Below are 25,520 nucleotides of genomic sequence, written 5' to 3' on the forward strand. Positions count from 1 at the left end.
AAAAACCTATATTTAGGAACGAAGAGAGTATTACTCATGTCCGTCGAAGTGGTAATTTGTCTAGTCATGTTTTAACAAATTTTAGGAGGACTCAAGGCCGGACTGTTGTTTGGCTTGGGTCAGGACCTGATGTCATCCAGATGCTGTTAAGCGTGATGAGTAATACAAGAATTATTCTAAAAAAATAGAACTCATGTTATGTTATAAAAAAGAACATTTTTTTCTGAGAATAAGAAAAAGAATACTACCAGACCAGCCGGTGAGATCTTCTTCATGGGTAAGTCAGCCCCTGCCAGACCAGCCGGTCAACTGTATGCATCGGTTCCGATCGAAACCATTCGGGATCCGGGAAAAGGCATCAATCGAAGCACAGAGATAAACTGAACATAAACAAACACGCGAAGAACACAGACACCCGCACGCAGCCAAACCCGAGGGCGCAGAGCCACGCGCGACGAGATCCCCAACCCCCCGAGCCAGAGCCGCCGCCGCCGACCAGATCCGCCGCCCCCCGTAGGCGGCCAACACGGCGGCCGCCAGGATGCTGCCCGACGGCGGCGGCGACGACGAGGAGCGCTGGCTCGCCGAGGGCATCGCCGGCGTCCAGCAGAACGCCTTCTACATGCACCGCGCCCTCGTAAGCCCCGCCCCGCCCCCTACCCTCCCCTCCTCCTCCCGCGGAACCCTAGCCCCCCCGGCCGCTAGCTTACCCCCGCCTCGATCGGCGATTTCGTGGGTGGATTGCAGGACTCGAACAACCTCAAGGACGCGCTCAAGTACTCGGCGCAGATGCTCTCGGAGCTGCGCACCTCCAGGCTCTCCCCGCACAAGTACTACGAGCTATGTGAGTTGGGCGTTCTCCGGGCGCCGTCGAATTCCGTGAGTGTGTGTGGGTTCGGCTGGGGTTTGACAGGATTTCACTTTGCTGGGCTGCTGCAGACATGAGGGCGTTTGATGAGATGCGGAAGCTGGAGATGTTCTTCAGGGAGGAGACCCGCCGGGGCAGCTGCTCCGTGGTTGACCTCTACGAGCTTGTTCAGCATGCTGGCAACGTGTTGCCGAGACTGTAAGGCTCATGCCCCCCCTTTAACTCTTACAGAGATTGATGCTAGTTCAATTTTACTTGCTTGGAAGAGATTGCCAGTGGCTATGACTCCAATAGGTGGGATATTGTCAGTAAATGCCATGCCATGTCCACATTAACAACTATGAGAGTCGTGTTGATTAGACTAGTTTGAATGAAGTGCAAATTCTATGGAGACATATAGGAATGGAAGACTTATTGTATCTGCAGTTCCACACATTTGAACAGTAGGCAGTGATATGTAATCCCATTCTGCCACGAGTTATTCCTCGTTGTATTGTAGATTAGCTCCCAATATGCAAAATGGATACAGTTCATTATTTGTTATGGTTCACTAAGACATTTCATGCCATTCAACACGTGCTATATCATATTGTACTGTCATTCGTGAAGTACCATATCAGTTAGAAGTTACTGTACTGATTTGTATGGTTGTATCAACTCAACTGCACCTGCAAATACCATTGGGAAAATTATAACAAGTATCATATTCAGAGTTTGCTTGGTGGTGGGACCACTCAATTCTTTTAGCTGTTTCTAGCAAGTTCAAACACAATCGAGGAAACTTTAATTCTTAGCCACATCTCAGTTGCTTGCAAAGAGTGTGGAATGATAATGTCAGGACTAGACTCTCCAATGATACTTCTGTCTAAACTTGTTTGTACATAAATCATGAACTAAGTCTAGGCATTATTTCATCTTTGTGGAACTTAAGTTGTAAATGAAGTCTAAAGGTCATTTAAATCAAACTTAATTACTAAGCCTTTTGTCCCAAACAAGTTGGGGTAGGCTAGATATGAAACCCTTTCACGAGGACTTCACAGGAGGTCACCCATCCTAGTACTACTCTCGCCCAAATGGGTTTCATACCCAAAGGACTGGCTAGTTTTTAACGTTGGCTCGCCAAGCCTATCACAACCCTTAAGATATGAAACCCTTTCACGAGGACTTCCCAGGAGGTCACCCATCTAGTAAATATTCTCGCTCAAATGGGTTTCATACCCATGGGACTGGCTAGTTTTTATGTTGGCTCGCCAAGCCTATCACAACCCTCCTCCTTTACCCGGGCTTGGGACCGGCTATGCCTAGAAGACATAGGCGGAGTTAAAGGTCATTTAATCAAAACTTCACATAATTGCGATCCACCTTTTAGCCAAACTGCTGCTTCTTTCAGGTTTTAGACCCAATTAATTTGAGTTCTTGTCCACATAACTCATAATGTGTTTATTATCAGGAATATTGCAGCTGCTTATATTCTGGCATGGACTTGTCTTTGAACTAGGGAAAAATGCAAAATTACATGGATGTTCAAGCCTTGCATGATAGAACTTTGACTCGCATAAAGCAGTTTCTGAACCCCCCTACAAATTTTATGTAACTTTAAACTGTCGTCGTTTGAATTTACTGTCATGTTAAGTTTCAACTTCACTGAACACTTGCCTGTATGTTTGGCCCTGGCGCTCAGCCATCAATTTATATGTTACTGCTTATTACTGTGTTTTTAGAACATGATAATTGTTTATTAGCTTGGAACGTTGTATAAATAAGACGGTGCGTCCATGATCAAGTCCCGAGTTCTGCTTAGATCCCGACTGCCAGGTCCCATAATTATTCTGTTCTTTTATTATCTATTTTATTGTAACTGACCCATGTAAAATTAATATATGTAAAAACCAAGCTAGTTGTTTATCATGCCATCTGTCAACACTGTAATTTCTTTCAATTTAAAGAACTTATGAATAGTATTATCTGATCTTATGTTGTTCATGTGCTAGTTATCTGCTCTGCACAGTAGGATCTGTGTACATTAAATCAAAAGAGGCTCCCGCTAAAGATGTTCTGAAAGATCTTGTTGAAATGTGTCGGGGCATTCAACATCCTCTTCGTGGACTTTTCCTAAGAAGTTACCTCTCTCAGATAAGCCGAGACAAGCTACCTGATATTGGTTCAGAGTATGAAGGGTACTGTGCACCATTCAAAACTTTAGCTATTTTCAGTTTGCTTTGCTTTCATTAATATGCGTGTACCAATGGCAATTTCGAGCTCACAAATAACACACTAACCTTAGGACAAGAATTAGCTTATTCTCCAATTCTGTTACATAAGTATGTACTACAAATTTCTTGTGAAAATGTGCTATAATTACAAAATAATCATGTTACATTGAGTCATTGACTCTGTATAACGGGATACCTAGTACTGAAACAGAAACAAGTTAATCTTTCATGTAAACATGATGTCTTGGTTAGCAACCTAGACGGTATTTTTACAACTTTACATGATTCGCTAGTAACACTAGTGTTACTAGTTCCCTTTTCTCTTCATTTTGTACAGCTCCTGCAATATTAATAATCACTTGGGTGCCGGGACTTGATATTCATTATTTGCTGGTACCTGGTCATCAACCCTGCTTTGTCATTAACTAATATACTCCCTCCGTTCCTAAATGTAAGTCTTTTTAGACATTTTAAATGGACTACAACATACGGATGTATATAGACATATTTTAGAGTATAGATTCACTCATTTTGCTCCATATGTAGTCACTTGTTGGAATCACTAAAAAGACTTATATTTGGGAACGGAGGGAGTAGGATTTAATCAATCTTAGTCGCATGCAATTGTATTAATATATACTACAAATCCTAACTGTTACCGGTGACCTCACTTGATTTTGGTTCATGTTGAAATGATCTGTAATTAGCTTAGCTCATTATAGTTGGTTGTTTGGGACATTGGAAGTGAGTTGTCCAGATAGTGTTTTGCCATTTCCTTTGTAATTATTTTTCTTCAACAATTTCCTTATATTCCATCTTTTGTTCTTTTTTTCAACTTTTATCACGCAGGGATGCTGATAGCATTAATGATGCAGTTGAATTTGTTCTTCAGAATTTCATAGAAATGAACAAACTCTGGGTTCGGATGCAGCATCAGGTTTGTTTGCTAGCCATTTAACCTTAGGACACAACTTTATTTATTTCCTTTCCTTTATTATCATGCATTTACCATGTTAGGCTGCTATACATCCATACCAAGTCACATATGTTGCACAGAAAAAGATCATTTATCACATATGCAGTCATTCGGAATCTTAGTTCTGGACATTTACAGAACTTAGTGATTATAAGACATTGACATGTTTAGATGATCCTGAGCTGAAACCCGAAAATGATGACCCTGGTCTGCAGGGGCCTGTTCGGGAGAAGGACAAGCGGGGGAAGGAAAGAAATGAACTGCGTGATCTGGTAAATTAATTATCATCTACAGATTCTACTTGACTGTTATTTGGAGTCATTTTAATGACACAAGTTCTTCTGAACTTTCCAGGTAGGCAAAAACCTTCACGTTCTAAGCCAAATCGAAGGCGTTGACCTTGAAATGTACAAAGAGAATGTTCTTCCAAGGATATCAGAACAGGTTTGAAGTTAGATATATTGATATAAAATGACAATGTACATCCATGATGTCGTGGAAACTGAATCTGAAATATATTGGCAGGTAGTTAATTGTAAGGACGATCTTGCACAGTTCTACCTGATGGACTGCATAATCCAAGTCTTTCCAGACGAATACCATCTACAGACATTGGAAACATTGTTGAGTGCCTTTCCCCAGCTACAGGTTGGCAACCTCACCTTTTCTAGCTTTGCTTCCCTGCTGTAGTTTCGCAGTTTATGCTGTTCCATGCTGATAATTTCATAACAGAGGTTAATTCTGTCAATCAAAGGCTCAACTTGCAAGTGATCCTCATGCCTTTGATCGACTTGGTTGGTTTACCTGATGTTTATTATCTAGAAAACTAAATAGTGTTATTTTCTCCTGTGCTTCACCACTTAAAGAAAGGATTAACATATAGGTTCAGGCGCACTTTTTTTGTCTTCACCTGATTGAAAGCTAAGGGACTTTTGAGGGCAAAGCACACTATTATATACATAGTTATGGTGTGTTATTTTATTGTGGTGCCATAGTTAGATGATGAACCTATACTTTCGTATATTCAGGGTATAACATGGTAAAGCTTGACAATGCAAGTACAATGAAGTACAAAGTTCTAGTACTATGAATCTCGCTCGGATCTTATTAACTGATATGCAGTTTCTGTTTTATTTTACTATGAAGCAAGTCATCACATAAATTCTCTTGCAGCCAAGTGTTGATATCAAAACGGTGCTATCTCAACTCATGGACAGATTGTCAAACTATGCTGCCACAAGTCCTGAAGTGAGCATGCCCCAGACCACTTTATCAGATGTAATCCGTATATGCTTTTACATTAATGAATTGTGCAGGTACTGCCAGAGTTTTTGCAAGTCGAAGCTTTTGCGAAGTTCAGCAATGCTATTGGAAAGGTAACACTTAAATTGCCGCTTATCACTAATTAGAAATATGCAATCACACAGGTCATACATGTCCACTGTGTTCTTATCCCCCCCCCCCCCCCCCCCCCCCCCATTTTTTTTGTATACCCATCAATTGGCGATACCATGAATATGCATTTGATCTAAACGACAGTTTCCATGGTTACTATGTACATAAGTGTACCAATGTGCATGGGAATAACCATAGAAATACATGCACCTTTTATTTCTTCCTTTTTCTAGTTACCTAGCTGTTCGGTGCTATTGTACAGGTAAAACTGAAACAACTGACACCTGATTTGTTGACAGGTGATAGAAGCTCAAGTTGACATGCCGGTTGTTGGAGCAGTAACTTTATATGTATCACTCCTTACATTTACTCTCCGCGTGCATCCAGATCGGCTTGATTATGTTGACCAAGTGCTGGTAAGTCTTACTTTGACAAAGAGATATGCTATTACCCTTTTAGTTCGATAGTTGATGTAGATGTACGTTCTAGCTCACGTTATGTCTAATATTGTACAGGGTGCATGCGTGAAGAAACTTTCTGGCAAGGAAAAACTTGAAGATAGCAGAGCAACGAAGCAAATTGTTGCACTTCTTAGTGCTCCCCTGGAGAAATATAGTAATATTGTTACTGCATTGGAGCTTTCAAATTATCCCCGGGTAATGGATTATCTGGATAATGCTACAACAAAAGTGATGGCTCTGGTAATAATTCAAAGCATAATGAAGAACACAACCTGCATATCTACTTCCGACAAGGTAATATTTCACATTACACTGTTTCTGTATCTATTACTACTATTTAAGTCACACCATGAGATCCTGTCGCTATTTCTTGCAGATCGAGGCTCTTTTTGATTTAATTAAGGGCCTTATAAAAGATATGGATGGGGCTCAAGATGATGAGGTAAGATCATACACTTCATTTTTCAACTCTCTTCAACTTGTTTGTATGCTTCTTTATGCTGCTGTTTGATCAGTCATGGAATATTCTAGTTCCTCATCAAGCTTACCCGCACTGTTAACATGTTAAATTTTGTTGCATTAGCTTGATGAAGAGGATTTTAAGGAGGAGCAGAATTCTGTAGCACGCCTTATTCACATGTTGCACAATGATGATCACGACGAGATGTTGAAGGTACATTTGTTGATTCACTGAATTTGCTGAGAGCTTGCGAACTTTTTTTAGTCTCTGTTACATTTTCCTCCTCCTTTACTTCAGTTCTTGTTACAGCCTCCATCATATGTCTGTGTTATATGTCCATTTACACTAGCTATGGGCAGGTGAAGTTCTGAGCTGGTGTTTTGCCCTCCTAATAAGGTTACATAATAAGCAATTGAACTTCAGTTTATAGGAAATTGATGTTCTATGTTAGCACCTATAGACATTATTCTCATACCGACCTGCTTACTCTGAACCATCATTTTGTTAAATCTTATTTGTAGAGCCTACAATAGGTAATGAACCATGCCCTGGTAGTATCTGATTATGAATGAAACTAGGGCCAATTATCTTTTTCCATGCTAGATTGACAAACCAAGCACCTGCTCTTGAGTTCTGGTTACTTGGCAGCATTTAATCTGGGTACTTGTCTTGTCATTTTCCCATTTTGAAAATGCTGATAGGAAATGCTTGTCAATCTTTCAGATCTTATGTACTGTTCAGAAGCATATACTTCAGGGAGGTCCCAAGCGTCTACCTTTCACTGTGCCGTCGTTAGTATTCTCCGCTCTCAAGGTATGTTTAATTGTTTCAGTTATAGTGAACAGTATCCTGAAATAAGAAGCTTACTTATTTCTTGATGTATTTGTACACAATGTTATCAAAAAACATGAACTGTATAGTTGCACATGCTGCTTTGTAGTAGGCATGATAATACTGGGGTAGGTGCTTTGCTTTGTTTTGGCTTACCAATTCTAACAGTTGGGTTACACTGGATGTTTTTTCTTGCCTGCAGTTGGTCAGACGATTACAAGGTCAAGATGGAGATGTCACTGGGGAGGAAGTTCCCGCAACCCCTAAGAAGATATTTCAGATCTTGCATCAGGTTTTTATTCTCATACATTTTAACTTCTTCAGAATTTTCCATTATTAACTCTTCAATGTTCTCATAGTTTTTCATTTTTCAGACTATTGAAGCACTCCAATGTATTCCTTGTCCAGAATTGTCTCTCAGATTATATCTACAATGCGCAGAGGTATTGTTGGAACAACTGATTGATTCTTTTTACACTTCTTCCTATTGTGTGATAGCATTTCTTATTCAGGCTGCCAATGATTGTGATTTGGAACCGGTTGCTTATGAGTTCTTTACTCAAGCATTCATCTTATATGAAGAAGAAATAGCGGTATGAAACCCCACCTGACCCCCCCCCCCCCCCCTCCTCGCCTGATCTGGACCATATCATAAATGTCATGTGCCATGCTTTTATTAACACATTGAAGTGCTTTTATACTTCGGTTATTATCTTTTTGCCTTAACGACTATGTGGCACAAGCAGGATTCTAAGGCTCAAATTACTGCACTTCACCTAATAATTGGAACCCTTCAGCGGATGAATATATTTGGGGTGGAAAATAGAGACACCCTCACTCATAAGACAACAGGGGTAATAGTTCCTTGCTTCGTTGTTGCATTCCTGGAATCTGTTATGGCCTAAAGCTGTTGCTCCTAGTACACATTTTAAATGACATCATTTCTGTTTTGTGCAGTACTCAGCAAAACTTCTAAAGAAGCCTGATCAATGCCGGGCAGTCTATGCATGTTCACACCTTTTCTGGACTGATGACCAAGATGGAATCATGGATGGTGAAAGGTGAACCTATTGAGATACTCATTTTAATTTTTGTTCATTTTGTTCAAAAGTGGCAAGACATTGCTTCCTGAGACAATGAAAGAAAATTCGCCATCACAAATTTGTGGTCGGTCCTAATTGCATGATATCTCTCGGGCTACTATGTCTCTAATCCTTTTGCGCCAGCTATAGTCAAGTTTAGGCAGTAACTTCGGGCCTGCTGTCGAACCATATCTGAAGTACCTCTTTTGCTTGATCAAAATTTTGTTACAGGGTCCTCCTTTGCTTAAAGCGTGCCTTGAGAATTGCAAATGCTGCTCAACAAATGGCCAATGTATCAAAGGGAAGCAGCGGATCTGTCATTCTATTCATTGAAATTTTGAACAAGTAAACGCTTTATACCTGATATCTTTTCTGGTGCTTATATGATTAATTTGCTGCAATTGTAGTTCTCATACTTGTATTATCTTCAGGTATCTGTACTTCTTTGAGAAAGGAATTCCACAAATCACGAACACTGTCATCCAAGATTTGATCGAACTGATCAGGACAGAGAAGCAAAATGACAGCAGTGCATCTGATCCATCTGCCGAAGCTTTCTTTGCAAGCACTCTACGATACATTGAATTCCAGAAGCAGAAAGGTGGAAGCATAGGAGAAAAGTATGAACAGATAAAAGCTTCGTAACTCGAGACAAGTAGGGCATTGCGACAAGGGGTTTCCATTTTGTCTGAGAGAAAGCAAGCTCTTTTTTTTTGGTGATGTGTTGAGTGAAAACACAACCTGATGGTTTCAGCTGCCTCCGACCGAGAGATGTCTGCACAGTTGTGGTTTCTGAATCTCATGCTCAAATCGGTGCATGCCCACCCTTTAGCTACAATGTTTGGGTTACTTACTACAGTTGATCAGGTGGTAATAAGCTGTACTCTTTGGGAAGCTCAGGTCTGTACAGGATACTTGTGTACCGGAGTGCCATTGTTGTATATTCCTTTTTCTCTAGTTATTTCGCAAAGCGTGTGAATTTTAGGTGGACACTCGGAGTACATATTTTTATTTATCAGACTGGTGTTTTGATTAATTTATAGTGATGAAGGCATTGAATTTAGAACTATATATTTATCTGTTGTTCTTAAGATCATAGTTGCTTCGTCGAGCTTTATGCTTTTGGTTACAAGAAACGCTGACAAAAGTCGCGTAGCATTTTGATCATTTCGATCTGACCAAAAAGGTCGCATCCTGCTTTGCGCACCAGATTGTTTGACCAAAATCGGGAGGATGGAGACAAACAAGCACCAACTCCTGAAAGATTATTATAGGTAGAAACTACTAGCAATTTATTATAGTGTAATTGTAGCATTACATTTGTCTTCCAAGCATTCTCACTTCCAATTCTGATTCCTCCAGTCCAACCAACTGTGCAAGTGCAATTTTAATATCTCAACACATTTTTTCCTCCAAAAAGAACAGGACTTTAGCTAATTTGGATCGATCGGCCGTCGACACATTCGTGAACTGCTCTCGTACGCTCACAACCACAAGACGTGCAGTACAACGTGTAACTGATATCTGTTCTCATGCATCCTATTTTTTGCTCCTCCCTCGCTACACTCACTCTCCACCTTTCACCACTTCCACCTGCATGTGCCACTGGTTGAGAAATGAGAAACTAACCAAGATCACACCACCACTCCTCCGTCCACACCCAAAGCCCCCAATCGAACTCGCCAGAGCTCCAGCCCCTCGCCCATGGACGCGACGATCGGAGATGTGAGCGTGGCGTCGTCGGTGGAGCGGGTCTTCGAGAGCCAGCCGCCGCTGCCGGGGACATGGGGCCAGGTGACGCTGCGGTCCATGGCCATCTCGGTGGTCCTCGGCACCGTGTTCGGCTTCGTCGGGCTGCGCATCATGATGAAGGCCGGCATCATACAGGCGCTCAACCTGCCCATCAACGTCCTCAGCTTCTTCTTCCTCAAGTGGCTCATCAACCTCCAGCGAGCCGCCGGCTTCACCACGCTGCCCTTCTCGCGCCAGGAGAACGTCCTGATCCTCACCACCGTCACCACCTGCCTTAACACAGCAATATGTGGTAAGGATCATACACACCTTGGTATTAACTCTTACAAGGAAAAGCTGCATTTTTTTTGGGTACCATGTAAACAAAACGCATGCATATACTCCGCCCCTTCAATGATAAGTGAAATGTGGAGTTAGGAATTCGGGTGCACTATATGAGTGAGCTCATCCATCAGATACATATATATGATCCCCCGCAAAAAAAAAGATACATATATATGATATATCCGAGGAACAAAAACTTTAGTACTCTGTCCCAAGACACTTCAACCTAGTGATCATGATTGGCAATCACACTGACAAATTTATTTTGACTTCACCTCTATTCTTCAGGTGGCTTTGCAAATTATGTAGTTGGAATGACTTCTGGTGTAGCCAAATCACTGGGAGAAAATCCAGATCCAAGAGATATTGTTGACAATATACCGACTGGACGATGGATGTTGTTCCTTTTCCTGATTGGTATGGTGGGAGTAACAGCTAGCGTGCCACTGAACCAGGTAATCCACCATTTACATATACTAGCTGAATGCACGTGCGGTGCATTGCCATGAAATAACGATAAACACAAGGATTAAATTATTGTACTAAATCATAAATGTGTGCCATCCTCTCTACTACTGAAGGGGAGGCCGCGGTCGTGATGTTATGTCGTGGTTTGGTTTGGTTCATACATTTGTTGGTTTCATGTTAGTTATGAAGAGTATCATTCTTTGGACAGGAGGATATGGAGAGTATCATTCTTTGAACGGGTGGATCATGCTAATTATGGAAAGTATCATCGAGCATTAGACGGGGGTGGTCGTGTTAATTATGGAGAGTATTATTCTGTGGATGGGAGGATCACATTAATTATGGAGAGAACCATTCTTTGACGAGTCACGTTAATTATGAAAAGTATGATCGAGCGGGAGGATCACATTAATTATGGAGAGTATCACTCTTTGGATGGGTGGATCACGTTACTTATGGAGAGTATCATTTTTTGGACGGAAGAATCACATTAATTATGAAAAGTATCATCGAGCGTTGGACGGAAGGATCACGTTACTTATGTAAAGAATCATTCTTTGGACGGATCACATTAATTATGGAAAGTATGATTGAGCGTTGGACAGGAGGAACACGTTAATTATGGAGAGTATCACTTTTTGGACGGGTGAATCACGTTACTTACGTAGAGTATCATTCTTTGGACAGGACGCACTAATTATGGAAAATATCATCGAGCGTTGAACGGGAGGATCACTAGAATATTTTTTGAGGGATAGGATCACTAGAATATGTATCCCCCATTGGAACCCATGGACAATTAGCTAGTAGCGGCAAATTGATTCTCTCACCCGCTGCTTTTCTCCTCGGCACTCATTGTGACTCTTTAACCACCCTCTCCTTGCAAGAAGATAAACCAACGTTTTCCCCTCGAACACTACTTCCTCTCCAGCTTTATTTTGGACACTTTTTCTAAGCATCTTTTAAAAATATTTTGTATCTGTACATATTAAAAAACTGCCAATATCGATTCAGTCTCCGATCTTGTTCTAAGGGTTATGATCTATAGACATCAAGATGTTTTGACTTGTGACCTATGAATGATTTCAACTGAGATCGTGTGTTGAAGCATATTCCTGAAGAGACAAGCTCTCTGGATTGGCATTGGATTCCACCATTCCCCTCATGAACCAGCGGCTTTAGTAAGTTGTCGTTTTGGTCGACAAGCAAATCATTGTTTATTGGCCTCGCCTTTAACCGTTCTCGTTGACAAGGATATGCATTTTCTTGATCACACACACACACACACACACACGCACGCACGCACGCACGCACCTTGTCACCTATTTGTGAACCACCTCCGGGATCAACATACTCGCACTGACCCACCCCCAAAACAACTGAAGAAGTCTGGGTAACATCCTCAGTATCCTTTATGATGGATATCTGTAGAGCGACATGCAATTCCCCCAGCAACCTTAAATCCTGCCAAATATTACAGTACATGGGTAGCTTGTAAGCGTGCAAAAATCATGTATTTTCTCTAGCCTGGATACGGAAGTGGAGATGAGGGAGAAAATTTGCATTACTTTGGACATTTTCACAGAATCTCTATCCGATGCATATTTGGGGCTACCTACCCATGTTGAAGCGGAACTGTCAGATTGTTTTCAAACCTTTATGAGAGATTGCATTTGACAAATAGGTGATGGGTCAAAGGTTAAATTTTGGGATAATCCATATGGAATCCTGATGGCCCTTCTAAGCGTCTGATAATGAGAAGAGGACATGTTTTTTTTTGAACATCAGTACAGACGCAAGCACGCACACACGTTACAACTATCCCTCTAACCATCCAACCACAGGTTGGTTCGCGAGGACATGTTGTTTTGACACATGCCAATGATCTCATTAACTCGCAGTCCGAGCGGTGGGATGAAGGTGATCCATGATATTCTTTGGCCAATCGATGCACAAACTATTCTCCATATCGTGGTTATGGACACTTTGAGAATTTTATGGCATGGAAGTTTACAAAGATGGGGACCTTTTCTGTACAGTTGGCATATTATGCTGAGTGGAGCATCACCACAGGAAGAAGTTGTGAAGGAACATGGACACACAGAACTATGTCATCAACCCAGTCTAGTCAAAGTTGTGGGATATAAAAATATCGAAAATAATAAAAATAATAATGTGGAAAGCTATGTGCAACACGCTAACGTGTAGGTCAATTATATTTAACCACCATGTCAAGGTGAGTGCTCAATGCTATTTTTGTCTCGCATGGGCAGATGATATTAAGCTTGCCTTGCTCACTTTAGTTCATGAATAATCAGCGTGGAAAGATTTAGGACTCCAAGATGTATCCTTGAAGCATGCATGGTGGATCGAGCCCTCCCACAGTCGTAACATGTGGGCTTACCTCGGATTCATGACTGGAGCGTCTCCTATGTCTGAATGAAATCGTTCCCCAATGATTGGTCATGCTGATCTTAACATCATGATCATGGTTGCTCCTTGGTACGTGTGGTGGGAAAGGCGACAATCTATCACTAGGCAACGCGTTCAAATCCCAAGTCATTCGGCAAGGCCATCATTGTCTATTTGAGCAATGAGAGAGCTTCAACTAGATCTTGTAGCATCCGACATCATGTCTGGGTAAGACCGCTAAAATGTTATGTCAAACTTAATGTGGATGCGTCTTTTGATGAAGACATGAGTCATGGAACTTCTAGAGCTATCCTTCTTGATGGCCATGGATTTTTTATTGTCATAACAACCCAATTAATCGGTCAAGTATATGATGTTGGTACGACTGAAGCATATGCTTTCTTCATGGTCTTATCCTTGTAACTGCAATAGGATCATTGTTAACTTTGATTGTATATATGGTAGAAATCTCTACACCGCGGTAGGATGCACAAGTACGTAACGGGCTTTGGAGACTGTTTTCGTCCATTGAGCTGAGGCAGTTTTGCATTTTTCCACTAGGCTAGCTAATACTCAAACTATGGGAGGTGCTTTTAAAACTACCTCGAATGCCTTAAGGTCCTTGGTGATTCCCTAAATAGAACTACTTTTAATGTTTACATTGTAGGTGGTTTCGTCACTGAATCGCCCAGAGTACTTTATCATTTGAAGTGGAACCACCCAGAATACATTATCATTTGAAGAAGTTTTTAGTTCAGAACCACTCCCATTTCTTATTCATGCATGGTATTTTAATTATTTTTAGCCAACCCTACAATTGAAATTCAAAGAGAACATTCCCACATACACACTAGACACAATCATACACATTCTCATTCATTGCATAAGTCCATTGCATTTCATTATACATTTATATACATCTTGTGGTTAATACAAACCAAAGTTATAAAATCCAAAGATTTATATACTCCACGCCATCTCAAGTAGCCTACCCATCTCACCTCTTCATGTTGCCTTTTCATCTTGAGTAGTGTACACATCCTGCCTTTTCCTTTCACCTTTTGGCTCGATTAGTGTACCCATCTCAACTCATCATGTTGACTTTTGGACTGATCGCCGTGAGATATCTTCTTCACGGGGATCAGAGATTTTTCCACTTCAAAGTAAATTTCACTTAGAACATACATATATGAATGTACATATGTTGAGTAGAGCTAGTTCTGGTGCAACTAAAATCGATCTACATGCGGAAAATATGGTCAGCTTATTGGAAATCAAATATGGGGAAACTCAAGTAATAGTTGAACATAAACTGATATTAACACACACTAGCTCAATCTAAACTCCAATCACCAGTGCAACCAGCGCTGCCATAGCTGTTTATACTAACCCCATTCTGATAAGTTTGTAATGCCAGTGGTGTCTTTTTTTGCGCAGTGCAACTAAAACATAAGACAACCTTGTGATATACATATTGATTTATATGATAAATTTCACATGTACTTGAAAAGATCACACCCAACTTGGTGGTCGTATGTTCAGGACAAACTTCACTCCAAATTTGTCCAGATCATGTTCACCATTTCTCGAGTAGAGATCTGGTACACACTAGAAACATTGTCATTCCATCTTTGAATGCACTCCCAACTTCTCCAAGAAAAGAAACAAAGCATGGTGACTCTCCCGGCATCTCCAAGAAGCGGGAGGTGGCGGCAAACCGTACAGACTATGTTGGTTTCATTAATGCTTGTTATGACAAAAGCTCTATCACGATACATAAAATCTGTAACCTCATTTTTTGGCGTGCCAGTAAAACATGGTAAATATCTCTTTAAAAACACATTTTATCAAGTTTTAATCAATGCGGGGAAATACATTAATTAATTTAGAGATGAGAGGGAAAAAGGTATGTGGAACTTTGATGAGGGAGATATAGAAGAATTTCTACCTCCTCTATTAGTTGAAAGAATTCCTTATATAACACTATTTTAAATTTCGTTTCCTTATTTAACACTGGAAAAATGCTTCTTCCCTATCTAACACCAACTTTAAATTTTGTTCCCAATATAACACTTTTATCCATTTTTTGACCTAACGGTGTTAAATGAAACATAAAAAGACAAGTTTACCCTCGGTTCCGGCCAAAGGTTCCCAAGCAATCAACCGAAGTCTCCTATGCGTGCGTGCATTTTGAGTGCCCAGCCAAAGGTTGTCATGTACGTCAATGGAGTTCCCAACAAGCGCTTTTCTTTAATGCCTTTCTAGCTAGACATGGTGATTTCGATGGTGCTCACATAAAAATAAGAATTGAAACATAATGGGAGCATCATGTAGCATATGACTAGCACATTTAAGTTTAACCCACTTCCTATGCATAGGGATTTTGTGAGCAAAAAATTTATGAGAACAAGAATCAACTTGCATAGGAAGGAAAAACAAACATAACTTCAAGATTTTCAACACATAGAGAGGAAACTTGATATTATTGAGATATGTAAAAGCATATGTTCCTCTCTCATAATAATTTTCAGTGGTATCATGAATGAATTCAACAATATAACTGTCACATAAAGCATTACTTTCATGATCCATAAGCATAGAAATTTTACTACTCTCCACATAAGCAAATTTATTCTCATGAATAGTAGTGGGAGCAAACTCAACAAAATAACTATCATGTGAGGCAATATCCAATTGAAAATTAAAATCACGATGAAAAGTTTCATGGTTATCATTATTCTTTATAGCATACATGTCATCACAATAATCATCATAGATATGAGGCATGCTTTCATCATAATAACTTTTCTCATCAAAACTTGGGGGACAAAAAATACCATCTTCATCAAACATAGCATCCCCAAGCTTGTGGCTTTGCATATCATTAGTATCATGGATATTCAAAGAATTCATACTAACAACATTGCAATTATGCTCATCATAAAAAGATTTAGTGCCAAACATTTTAATGCATTCTTCTTCTAACACTTTGGCACAATTATCGGAATCCTTATTTTCACGAAAGACATTAAAAAGATGAAGCATATGAGGTAACCTCAAATCCATTTTCTGTAGCTTTCTTTTATAGAGTAAACTAGTGATAAAACAAGAAACTAAAAGATTCAATTGCAAGATCTAAAGATATACCTTCAAGCACTAACCTCCCCGGCAACGGCCCAGAAAAGAGCTTGATGTCTACTACGCAACCTTCTTCTTGTAGACTCGTGTTGGGCCTCCAAGCGCAGAGTTTTGTAGGACGGTAGCAAATTTCCCTCAAGTGGATGACCTAAGATTTATCAATCCATGGGAGGCATAGGATGAATATGGTCTCTCTCAAACAACCCTGCAACCAAATAACAAAGAGTCTCTTGTGTCCCCAACACACCAAACACAATGGTAAATTGTATAGGTGCACTAGTTCGGCGAAGAGACGGTGATACAAGTGCAGTATGGATGGTGGATATAGATTTTTGTAATATGAAAATATAAAAAAGCAAGGTAACTAGTAACAGAAGTGAGCGAAAATGGTATTGCAATGCTTGGAAACAAGGCCTAGGGTCCATACTTTCACTAGTGCAAGTTCTCTCAACAATGATAACATAACTAGATCATATAACAATCCCTCAACGTGCAACAAAGAGTCACTCCAAAGTCACTAATAGTGGAGAATAAACGAAGAGATTATTGTAGGGTACGAAACCACCTCAAAGTTATTCTTTCTAATCGATCTATTGGGCTATTCCTATAAGTGTCACAAACAACCCTAGAGTTCATACTAAAATAACACCTTAAGACACACATCAACCAAAACCCTAATGTCACCTAGATACTCCAATGCCACCACAAGTATCTGCGGGTTTGATTATACAATATGCATCACACAATCTCAGATTCATCTATTCAAACCAACACAAAGAACTTCAAAGAGTGCCCAAAAGTTTCTACCGGAGAGTCAAGAAGAAAACGTGGGCCAACCCCTATGCATAAGTTCACAAGGTCACAGAACCCGCAAGTTGATCACCAAAACATACATCAAGTAGATCACGTGAATATCCCATTGTCACCACAGATAAGCACATGCAAGACATACATCAAGTGTTCTCAAATCCTTAAAGACTCAATCCGATAAGATAACTTCAAAGGGAAAACTAAATCCATTACAAGAAGGTAGATGGGGAGAAACATCATAAGATCCAACTATAATAGCAAAGCTCGCGGTACATCAAGATCATGCCAAATTAAGAACACGAGAGAGAGAGAGAGAGAGAGAGAGAGATCAAACACATAGCTACTGGTACATACCCTCAGCCCCGAGGGTGAAATACTCCCTCCTCGTCATGGAGAGCGCTGGGATGATGAAGATGGCCACCGGTGATGATTCCCCCCTCCGGCAGGGTGCCAGAACAGGGTTCCGATTGGTTTTTCATGGCTACAGAGGCTTGCGGCAGCGGAACTCCCGATCTAGGTTTATTTTGGGGGGTTTCTATATTTATAGGAATTTTTTGCGTCGGGAACAAGTCAGGGGTCCACGAGGCGATGACAAGGATGGAGGGCGCGCCCGACACTTGTGGAGACCTCGTGGCTCTTCTGCCCCAACTCTTTTGCTTCGGGGGCTTCTTCTGGTCCATAAAAAAATCACTGTAAATTTTCAGCTCATTTGGACTCCGTTTGATATTCCTTTTCTACGAAACTCAAAAACAAGGAAAAAGCAGAAACTGGCACTGGGCTCTAGGTTAATAGGTTAGTCTTAAAAATCATATGAAATAGCATATAAATGCATATAAAACATCCAAGATAGATAATATAATAGCATGGAACAATCAAAAATTATAGATACGTTGGAGACGTATCACATAACAAGGGCAGGTGCAACTATCCACCTATATGTTCTATAATTTGGCTTGAAATTATTCTTTCAAAACAATTATCACGAGAATAAAACTTTGTAAGTGTTGTATTTTGTCGACATACATTCAGTTACCTACTATCTCTAAGCTACGGTATTCATTTGTAACATACACCAATGCAAAAACATAAGCAAATTTTGGTGCCCAAAACATCTCATAGAACCTAATTAAACTATATTGTGAGCTTAATTAAGAAACCTAATCCTTGGCATCATCAAAGGAGATGTCAATGACGTCCTTGACGATGTCGGATCTCGTGGCCTCGACAACATAATCATCGCCGGACGAGTTCATTGCAATGGCTTCTGGCCATGCGTGCAACTCCCTCATCACTTTCTTCGCCATGCAAGCAACACTCACCTCGTCGCCAGCTTGTGCATAGAGGATGGAGTCCAGGAGCACGTGTTAGTCCACCTCGTCCTCACTCTGTGCCTCCTCCGATGTTGCATCCTCTGGGTCGTCACCCATTCCAACTCCGGTGCCTTGGAGTTCTTGGCGAAGGAGGAGCTACCCATCGGCGGGGGTAGGACAACAAGGGGACGAGGTGTAGGGGCGCTCGTCGATGGAGGCCGACCGGAGCCTCCACCATGAAAGGCATGCCAAAAATGTTTGGAGGGGTGCACCATAGGGGCAGTGAGATATGGTGCAGAGACAAGAAGGGATGCGAGCAGTGCGGTGACAGGATTGGGGGATGGGGCAGAATGCATCGAGAGTGTAAGATGGCAGAGGAGGGAAGCGAAGTGGGCAAATGCGCCAAAATTGACAAGAGAGGAGAGCGGAGCAGGTTGTGCTACAGTTTTGTTTGGAGCAGCAGCTAGGATTCAGGGGTAAGAGGGTATTAGCCACGAGTATTTGAGGCGGTCCTTTGGAAAACTGCGTATGGACTTGAATTATTGAGGCAGTCAAGAGTTCTGGACCACCTCTACTAATTATTAGAGGTGGTTTTGCTTCTTTAACTACTATCATGCATTCACTAACACAAATAAACCACCTCCCTTAGGCTATTAGTGGTAGCTCTGCTGAAATCTTTTTGGTGGAAACGGCCTCTGCGAGACTAGTTCATGATGTTGCATCGATTTTCTTACTAGTGAGTAGTGACGATATCTCCTATGGGCTGGTTACGATTGTCTTTGAAGAGAGTAGGAGACTAGCTCATGATCTTGTATCGGTTTTATTACTAGTAATGATATCTCCTATGGGCCAACAATGGCTATCTTTGATGAGTGTAGGAGACTATAGCTCATGATCTTGTACCGGTTTCTGCCATAGAGAAGCCAATTGTGTGGCTCATGAATTAGCTAAAAGGGCCAAGTTTGCTCAGACAACCTATTGGCTGGATGAGCATCGGGTACGGCCTCTATGGCTCCATTGACAAATAATGCATTGGTGTTTGATGAATAAAGTGTAATTGTTCCTATCCCAATAAAATGGAAAAGTTTTTCAAAGATAACATAAGGTGCATCGCACAAACCAGCAAAGCTTTCCGAGAGACAACACACACACCTATTATTATTATTATTATTATTATTATTATTATTATTATTATTATTATTATTATTATTATTATTATTATTATTTATGTGGGGTTTTAACCAGAGTGTCTACAAGGAGATAGGGACATTGTATTTATAGGGAAATAACTCATCGTGGTGTTCTTTTTGTCGCTATTCGCTTTGTTATATCATACATAAATAATACATATGAATATGGTATATTTAAATTCTTGATGGTGTCATCCATGAGTCTTATCTTATGCCTCTTACACTTCTACATTCCTAGACATGAGGACTCATCTGAGTTTCTCTCTCGGCTCCTGTCCTCTATTTTGGAGGAAAACAATCTTCATATGTTTTCGTGAAAAAAAATCATGTTATGGTAATTTAATGGTTCACTTATATTTCCATGTAAATAATTACAGAAAACATGTGCAAAGGGCACTTTGTCGATGTATTGTCAATATCTTGTAGTATATCTATGAAAGATCACATGTGCTCTTGTGTTCTTGGACCCTGGTAGCAAATTATATGTTTCTTTAGTTTCTTAAGAAATATGAAATGCAAAATATACACCTACAATAATAAGTACAAATAATAAAAATTCTTATTCCTCTAAAGCATAATACGTCTCCACTAATATGTTTCGTCTTGCTATAGGTCATGATCGTTGACTACATGTTACTATTCCCATTAGGAACTGTTCAAGCTCACCTTGTTAATAGCTTCCACACCCCTCAAGGAGCTCATGTAGCAAAGTAAGACAAAGTCCGTCTCTCCTCCATGTAAAATTTGTAACTACAGAACACATACACTCATTTTAGTTCTTCTTTAAACTAATATTATTCATTTATTTAGGTTGCAGGTTGCAACTATATTCAAATTTTTCCTGGGTAGCTTTTCTTGGACTATATTTTCATGGCTCTATACAGCAGGCAACGACTGTGGATTTTCTAACTTCCCATTGTTTGGACTAGAACTATACAAGCACAGGTAGGAATCTGATCCACTTATTTGTTCATGTCATTGTAATGATTATGTACTCCACCGAGTATGTACTTCCGCTCCCCATATACTACATACCTCAGAGTGAGTTCTATACATGAAATATTCCATTTGAGACCATGCATTTCAAATTATTTGCACATATAGTATTTTTTGTACGGAATATATATATATATATATATATTATACCTCTTTATCATTCTCAATATATATTATTAATTATTCTAATGTACCTCAATACAAGGGGCATGAAAAAAAATATCACAATAATGTTGAGTTTATACTTGTAGAAGTACATAAAATTAGTTTAAGCTACGCCCCTAATAAAAGTGAAAAATAATAATTAATAGTGTACATAGTATAGTAATCTTACAACGCTGTAGTAAAACAACAACTTTGATACAAAAAAATTATTTAAGAATGATTACTTTTTGTATATAGTTCTACTAGATTTTGTATGTAGTTTTACTACTAATCTACCCTCATGCTTAGAATAGTGTCATGGTATATATGTGTGTGACTAGTTTGACTCACCAAAATAGTATATGTAAGCCAAAAAGTTGATCTAGGTGGCAAGTGTCTAGCATATATGTCGTTTTATGAAGTTAAGATCATAGGCCTAGTCGTGTACCTTGTGTTATATGATTACATGTACTAAACAATTCACTCAAATTTTCTAAATGGTGAAGGATGGGCAATGCGTCTATACTTCAACACTCAACCTCATGCGAGTCTTGGGTGTAAACAGGGACCGAAATCGGGCTCCAGTTCTATTTACATTGCATCTACCAGTGTTTGAAACTCCGAGTCACATGTTGATCGCACGAGTACGGAAAATTACAACAATGACACCATAATTGTTGATGAGATTCGAAAAACATTCACTTGTCGATGATAAGTGTAATTACCTATGGGATGGCAACTCAACGACATATCAATGGGCCCCACTAAGACCATAATCAGGCTGTACATTAAGGAGAAGTGCCACCAACCACAGAAAAATCTTTCCATTAAAGTATTTAACATCTAAGGAAAACACTATGAAACGTAGAAAAGGCCAAATGTCTAACATAACAAAATACCATCCACCAAGGTGGTTGAGCACCAAAAGTCCTCACCATAGAAGGGGATTCACTCCTTTATGCCTACTTTCAGCCTATACACCACGTTGAAGATTACTGGCGCTTCCCGTCAAAACCACCACCATGATAATCCCCAAGTGCAGGGAGTTATTGTAGAACTTCCATTATGGATGTGCAAGTACAAGTGTTGATCCCCGTAGGAGCTAAAGGTAGGTTTACTATTCTCTCAAGTTATGTATGTCACTTACACAACTTCCATGCACTTAATGTTTAGTACCCCTAAAATCTCTACAATTAGGATAGAATGCAAGGGGATGGCTAAACTTAACAAGGTAAACATAAATGTTAGGGCCTGCAAATAAAAGATTACAATAATGAAAATAGACCTTGGGTGTGTGGTGGTTGTGATGAATCTAGTGGTATCCAATGAGAGCAAATGTTCCTGACAATTGGCTATTTTTTTATATTCATGGTTGGTATTCTTATCTTGGGAACATGTATAATAACTACGCGAAGATGTGTCTCAGTGCCCACCTAGGAAATTTCCCTTCATACAACTTTGAAAGTTATCTCTAAACTTAAGTGATTACCTTCAGTGACCCCTGGAAGTTATCTCACTGCGTGGTAGACAAGGCACTACACTGTAAGATGGACTTTGCGATTCCCTCAATAAGTGCGATTTTAAGCAGGAGCCTAAGCTAGCATGCTGCCAAACCATGGTCTCACATGTTCTTATAATAGTATCCTTAGTAAGTAACACAAATATTAAGATTAATTAAGGTAGAAAATACCCAATTATAGCCATAACTTAGGTTGGTTTCATGTGTAGCCATGGCACAAAAGGTGAAGACCATCATCATCATTACACCATTATGTCGTAGTAGCCTATCTCATAATCTTCTTTTCTTTTCTTTTGACCAAACTCATGTTGATCTGCCAGACTATCTAAGCCCTATGCACATATCACCATCCTCATCACCTAAACTTCGATACCTCTCCACAAACATGACCTACCCAAATAGAAAACCTTTTGTGGAAACATGACCATGATGGTCTCTCCGCATGACTTCCTTCAGAGACAAATCTTGTAAGGAAAGCCATATGCATGGCCTCTAACCCATCCAACTACATCTTCGCATTCTTACGCTTTATTCTTTGGTGCCTTAGTGCACACACTTTGGGCCCAATGGTAAGAGCCCACGCATGGTGCATTATTGCTGCCTCAACATCATAGGCTATGTCCGTGCCTGGTCTCATATTAGGCATGAGTTACATGTGTTCGGATGAAACACCTAACCCCTGTTAATTACAAGTGCAAATGCAAATCAACTCATACACATATTCTACAGAATCCCAAACTAGTTAGTTAATCCAAAAGTTTGAACTAGTGGAGAAGGGCGGGCAATACATTTATACTTTGGCATGTGTCAATGATCAATATAAACTCATGTAGCCTTCCCTTCCTATCTCTTGAATTCATAGATCAATCCGTCTCCAAGGAGGGCCTCCATGAATATGCATTTGGCTCGGGTTCACTGAGGAACTAACCCAAAAATCTCAAGTGCCATGATCGCAAGGTTAAACTCTATTTAACCATCGATCCCTCCAAAGCATGGTGTTTGTCTATTGATATATAGTATGCACATGTGCCACTTCCTTGAAGATGGATAACATGATGTAAATATATGGAAATTTAAGGCCACAAAGAGGAAGGGTATATTGTGTCTTGTTGTAGGCATAACCACCAGATTTTGAGGGGCAATCTTGTAGAATTTAAATCAGACTGTTGAGAACTCCTTTGTTCTTTGGCCTACATGAGGTTGCCTAATTAACTAGATAACTTATGTTCTCATCCATAAGAAATAACACATAATAAATGCCACACCGGTGGATTTATATTCATTAGTTGGGGGATGGGAGTGGTAAATAAAACACAAGAGAGTGAGCTGACTCACATGGTTGAGTAGCTCTATCTTCCATCTCGCCAGACAAGCCCTCAATTTGTATACCTAATTGAAGTCCTCCTTCAAAGGTATCATGATATAAAGGGGAATGCCTAGATACTAGACCAGACCAGGAGGGGTTTCTCACTACAAAATATATGTTGGTGAGGGATTTGTCATCCTCATCGAAGTGTCAAGGTGAGAAGGTGCTACTGAAAATATAATAATAAAAAAAATCACATGTCACAATAAAATTGAGCAAGATGGATTTGATGTATGAAGATTGGTTTGAGGAACATAAAAACTTTGTTAGCAGAAATGGTTATCCTTTAGAAGTTTTTCAAACTAGACATAGAGAAAGAACATCTCATGGTTTTCTCTAGTATGGTGCTTCCAAGGTAAAATATAGAAGAATCATCCATGCATACACTATCAATTGCAGGAAAGCTATTTCTACACCAGTAAAGAAGGGATGTTTAATTTATCCCAGTTGTTTTCCTCGTAGTCCACTCATGTCCCTATTGATCAACTTACTCTGGTCCGCCTTTTCAACCGCGACCCCAATATTGGCTCAAATCCTTTTATTTTAGTTCGACTGAACTCATCTGAAAGGAGTTGGATATAATTTGGTGCCCCGTCGGGTGTCTTACCTTTCTCACATCCAATGCCAAAATAAATAAATAATAATGGCCCAAAACTTACTCTATGCACCATGAAGTATAGATTGTCCACTGAAATGGTGAAAATAGAAGGAGGATAGTGTTGTGTTTAATGACGAGGAGAGTTTTGTACCCCCCACCCAAACGAGGCTCACCTAAGTCCGATGTTCTATTTGTATCATTAAGATGGAATATTATTTCAGTGGGATTACAACTCCATGTCAATAGTGAGTCATTTCTGGTGAGTTTTTCCAATAAGCGTTGTGTGAGTGCCTACGTTTTGGTGGTGGTGATGGGGTGTGTGTGTGTGTGTGCTCGCGCGCGCGTGCACGTGTGCATGCGCCTATGTTGTACTTGATGTTTCTAAAAACATAAAAAATATAAACGCATATGTCCTGGACGCCATATGGTGGAATGAGGGCTTGGAATGCCTTGAGGAGGAGGCAGTCGACGAGGTAGAAGCGACCCAGTTGGACCATCAAGGGCCAAAATCCCTATATCTAATAACCTCAAAGAGAAAAGGATATTTACCAAATGAAAAGCCCTAACCATGTCATTTTACTAGCAGTCAATTTTGCTTCTATTGATGAATTGAAGATGAAGATTGCGCCAACAACATAAAGTTGCCACAGATAAATCACTATTATATAACAACATAAGTAACATTACTGCACATGTGAAGCTTTTGCACAACTTGTTGCATTTCCGCTTCGGCTTGTTCAGATATTTTATTTTTGTAAAGTGAATAAGCTTTGCAAACATTTCTTTCATTTGTTCAGAATAAGCTCATTTAGACCATTATAATATGATCCAGCAAGGTAAACATTACAGATCTATTATTTTGTCTTAATCTAATCTATAAGGTTATAGATAAACTAACCCCAAGAATATAAGCAACACATTTTTTATTTTCTCTATATTTAGCATGAAATTTCATCCTCCAAAACGAACATAAACACCTTGAATCCTGCAAACTATGTATAGGCACTAAATCATCAACAAAGTAAATTTGCTACCAAGATTATCTTAGCATTGATTTGACTCGATCCTTTAATTAATGTTCTTTACATAGCGTGGAATCTCCTGCACCTGCAGTAGATTGTTTTCTATTTGCTTTTTCCCTTCCGTATAGTGCACATACTCAATTCTTCTACAACAACATGGTGTATAAATGTGTAAAAATATATCG

General features: G+C 39.9%; 2 protein-coding genes across 3 annotated transcripts in view; both read left to right on the forward strand.

Moving 5' to 3' along the window:
- The first annotated feature begins 334 nt into the window (after positions 1 to 334).
- On the forward strand, positions 335 to 9,361 carry LOC123105482 (vacuolar protein sorting-associated protein 35B). 2 transcript variants are annotated; one of them, XM_044527561.1, is made up of 22 exons: positions 335 to 637; positions 748 to 844; positions 940 to 1,066; positions 2,860 to 3,045; positions 3,931 to 4,018; positions 4,273 to 4,329; positions 4,412 to 4,501; positions 4,583 to 4,705; positions 5,231 to 5,305; positions 5,374 to 5,433; positions 5,752 to 5,868; positions 5,968 to 6,207; positions 6,290 to 6,355; positions 6,497 to 6,586; positions 7,097 to 7,186; positions 7,407 to 7,496; positions 7,579 to 7,647; positions 7,717 to 7,797; positions 7,951 to 8,058; positions 8,162 to 8,265; positions 8,518 to 8,631; positions 8,718 to 9,361. In XM_044527561.1, the coding sequence occupies exons 1-22, from the start codon at positions 542 to 544 to the stop codon at positions 8,929 to 8,931; spliced, it is 2,382 nt and encodes a 793-aa protein (XP_044383496.1). In that variant the 5' UTR covers positions 335 to 541; the 3' UTR covers positions 8,932 to 9,361. The 2 variants fall into 2 exon arrangements, with proteins under 2 accessions (XP_044383496.1, XP_044383495.1); XM_044527560.1 differs by having other exon boundaries at positions 7,579 to 7,797.
- Positions 9,362 to 9,492: 131 nt separating this feature from the next.
- The window catches only part of LOC123105483 (probable metal-nicotianamine transporter YSL3), a 75,293-nt gene continuing 59,265 nt past the window's right edge, over positions 9,493 to 25,520 (forward strand). The window contains exons 1-4 of the mRNA XM_044527563.1: positions 9,493 to 10,330; positions 10,651 to 10,817; positions 20,303 to 20,400; positions 20,501 to 20,635. Coding sequence (XP_044383498.1) covers positions 9,991 to 10,330; positions 10,651 to 10,817; positions 20,303 to 20,400; positions 20,501 to 20,635 — 740 coding nt within the window. The 5' untranslated portion in view covers positions 9,493 to 9,990. The remainder of the gene's footprint in view (positions 10,331 to 10,650; positions 10,818 to 20,302; positions 20,401 to 20,500; positions 20,636 to 25,520) is intronic.

This window comes from Triticum aestivum, chromosome 5A, assembly GCF_018294505.1.
Source record: "Triticum aestivum cultivar Chinese Spring chromosome 5A, IWGSC CS RefSeq v2.1, whole genome shotgun sequence".
Taxonomy (NCBI): Eukaryota; Viridiplantae; Streptophyta; class Magnoliopsida; order Poales; family Poaceae; genus Triticum; species Triticum aestivum.

Coding starts and splice junctions, on each gene's coding strand:
- LOC123105482 (XM_044527560.1), top strand. CDS start 542: ATGCTGCCCGACGGCGGCGGCGACGACGAGGAGCGCTGGCTCGCCGAG. Junction 5,869..5,967: donor ATTATGTTGACCAAGTGCTG/GTAAGTCTTACT, acceptor AATATTGTACAG/GGTGCATGCGTGAAGAAACT. Junction 8,059..8,161: donor TCACTCATAAGACAACAGGG/GTAATAGTTCCT, acceptor TGTTTTGTGCAG/TACTCAGCAAAACTTCTAAA.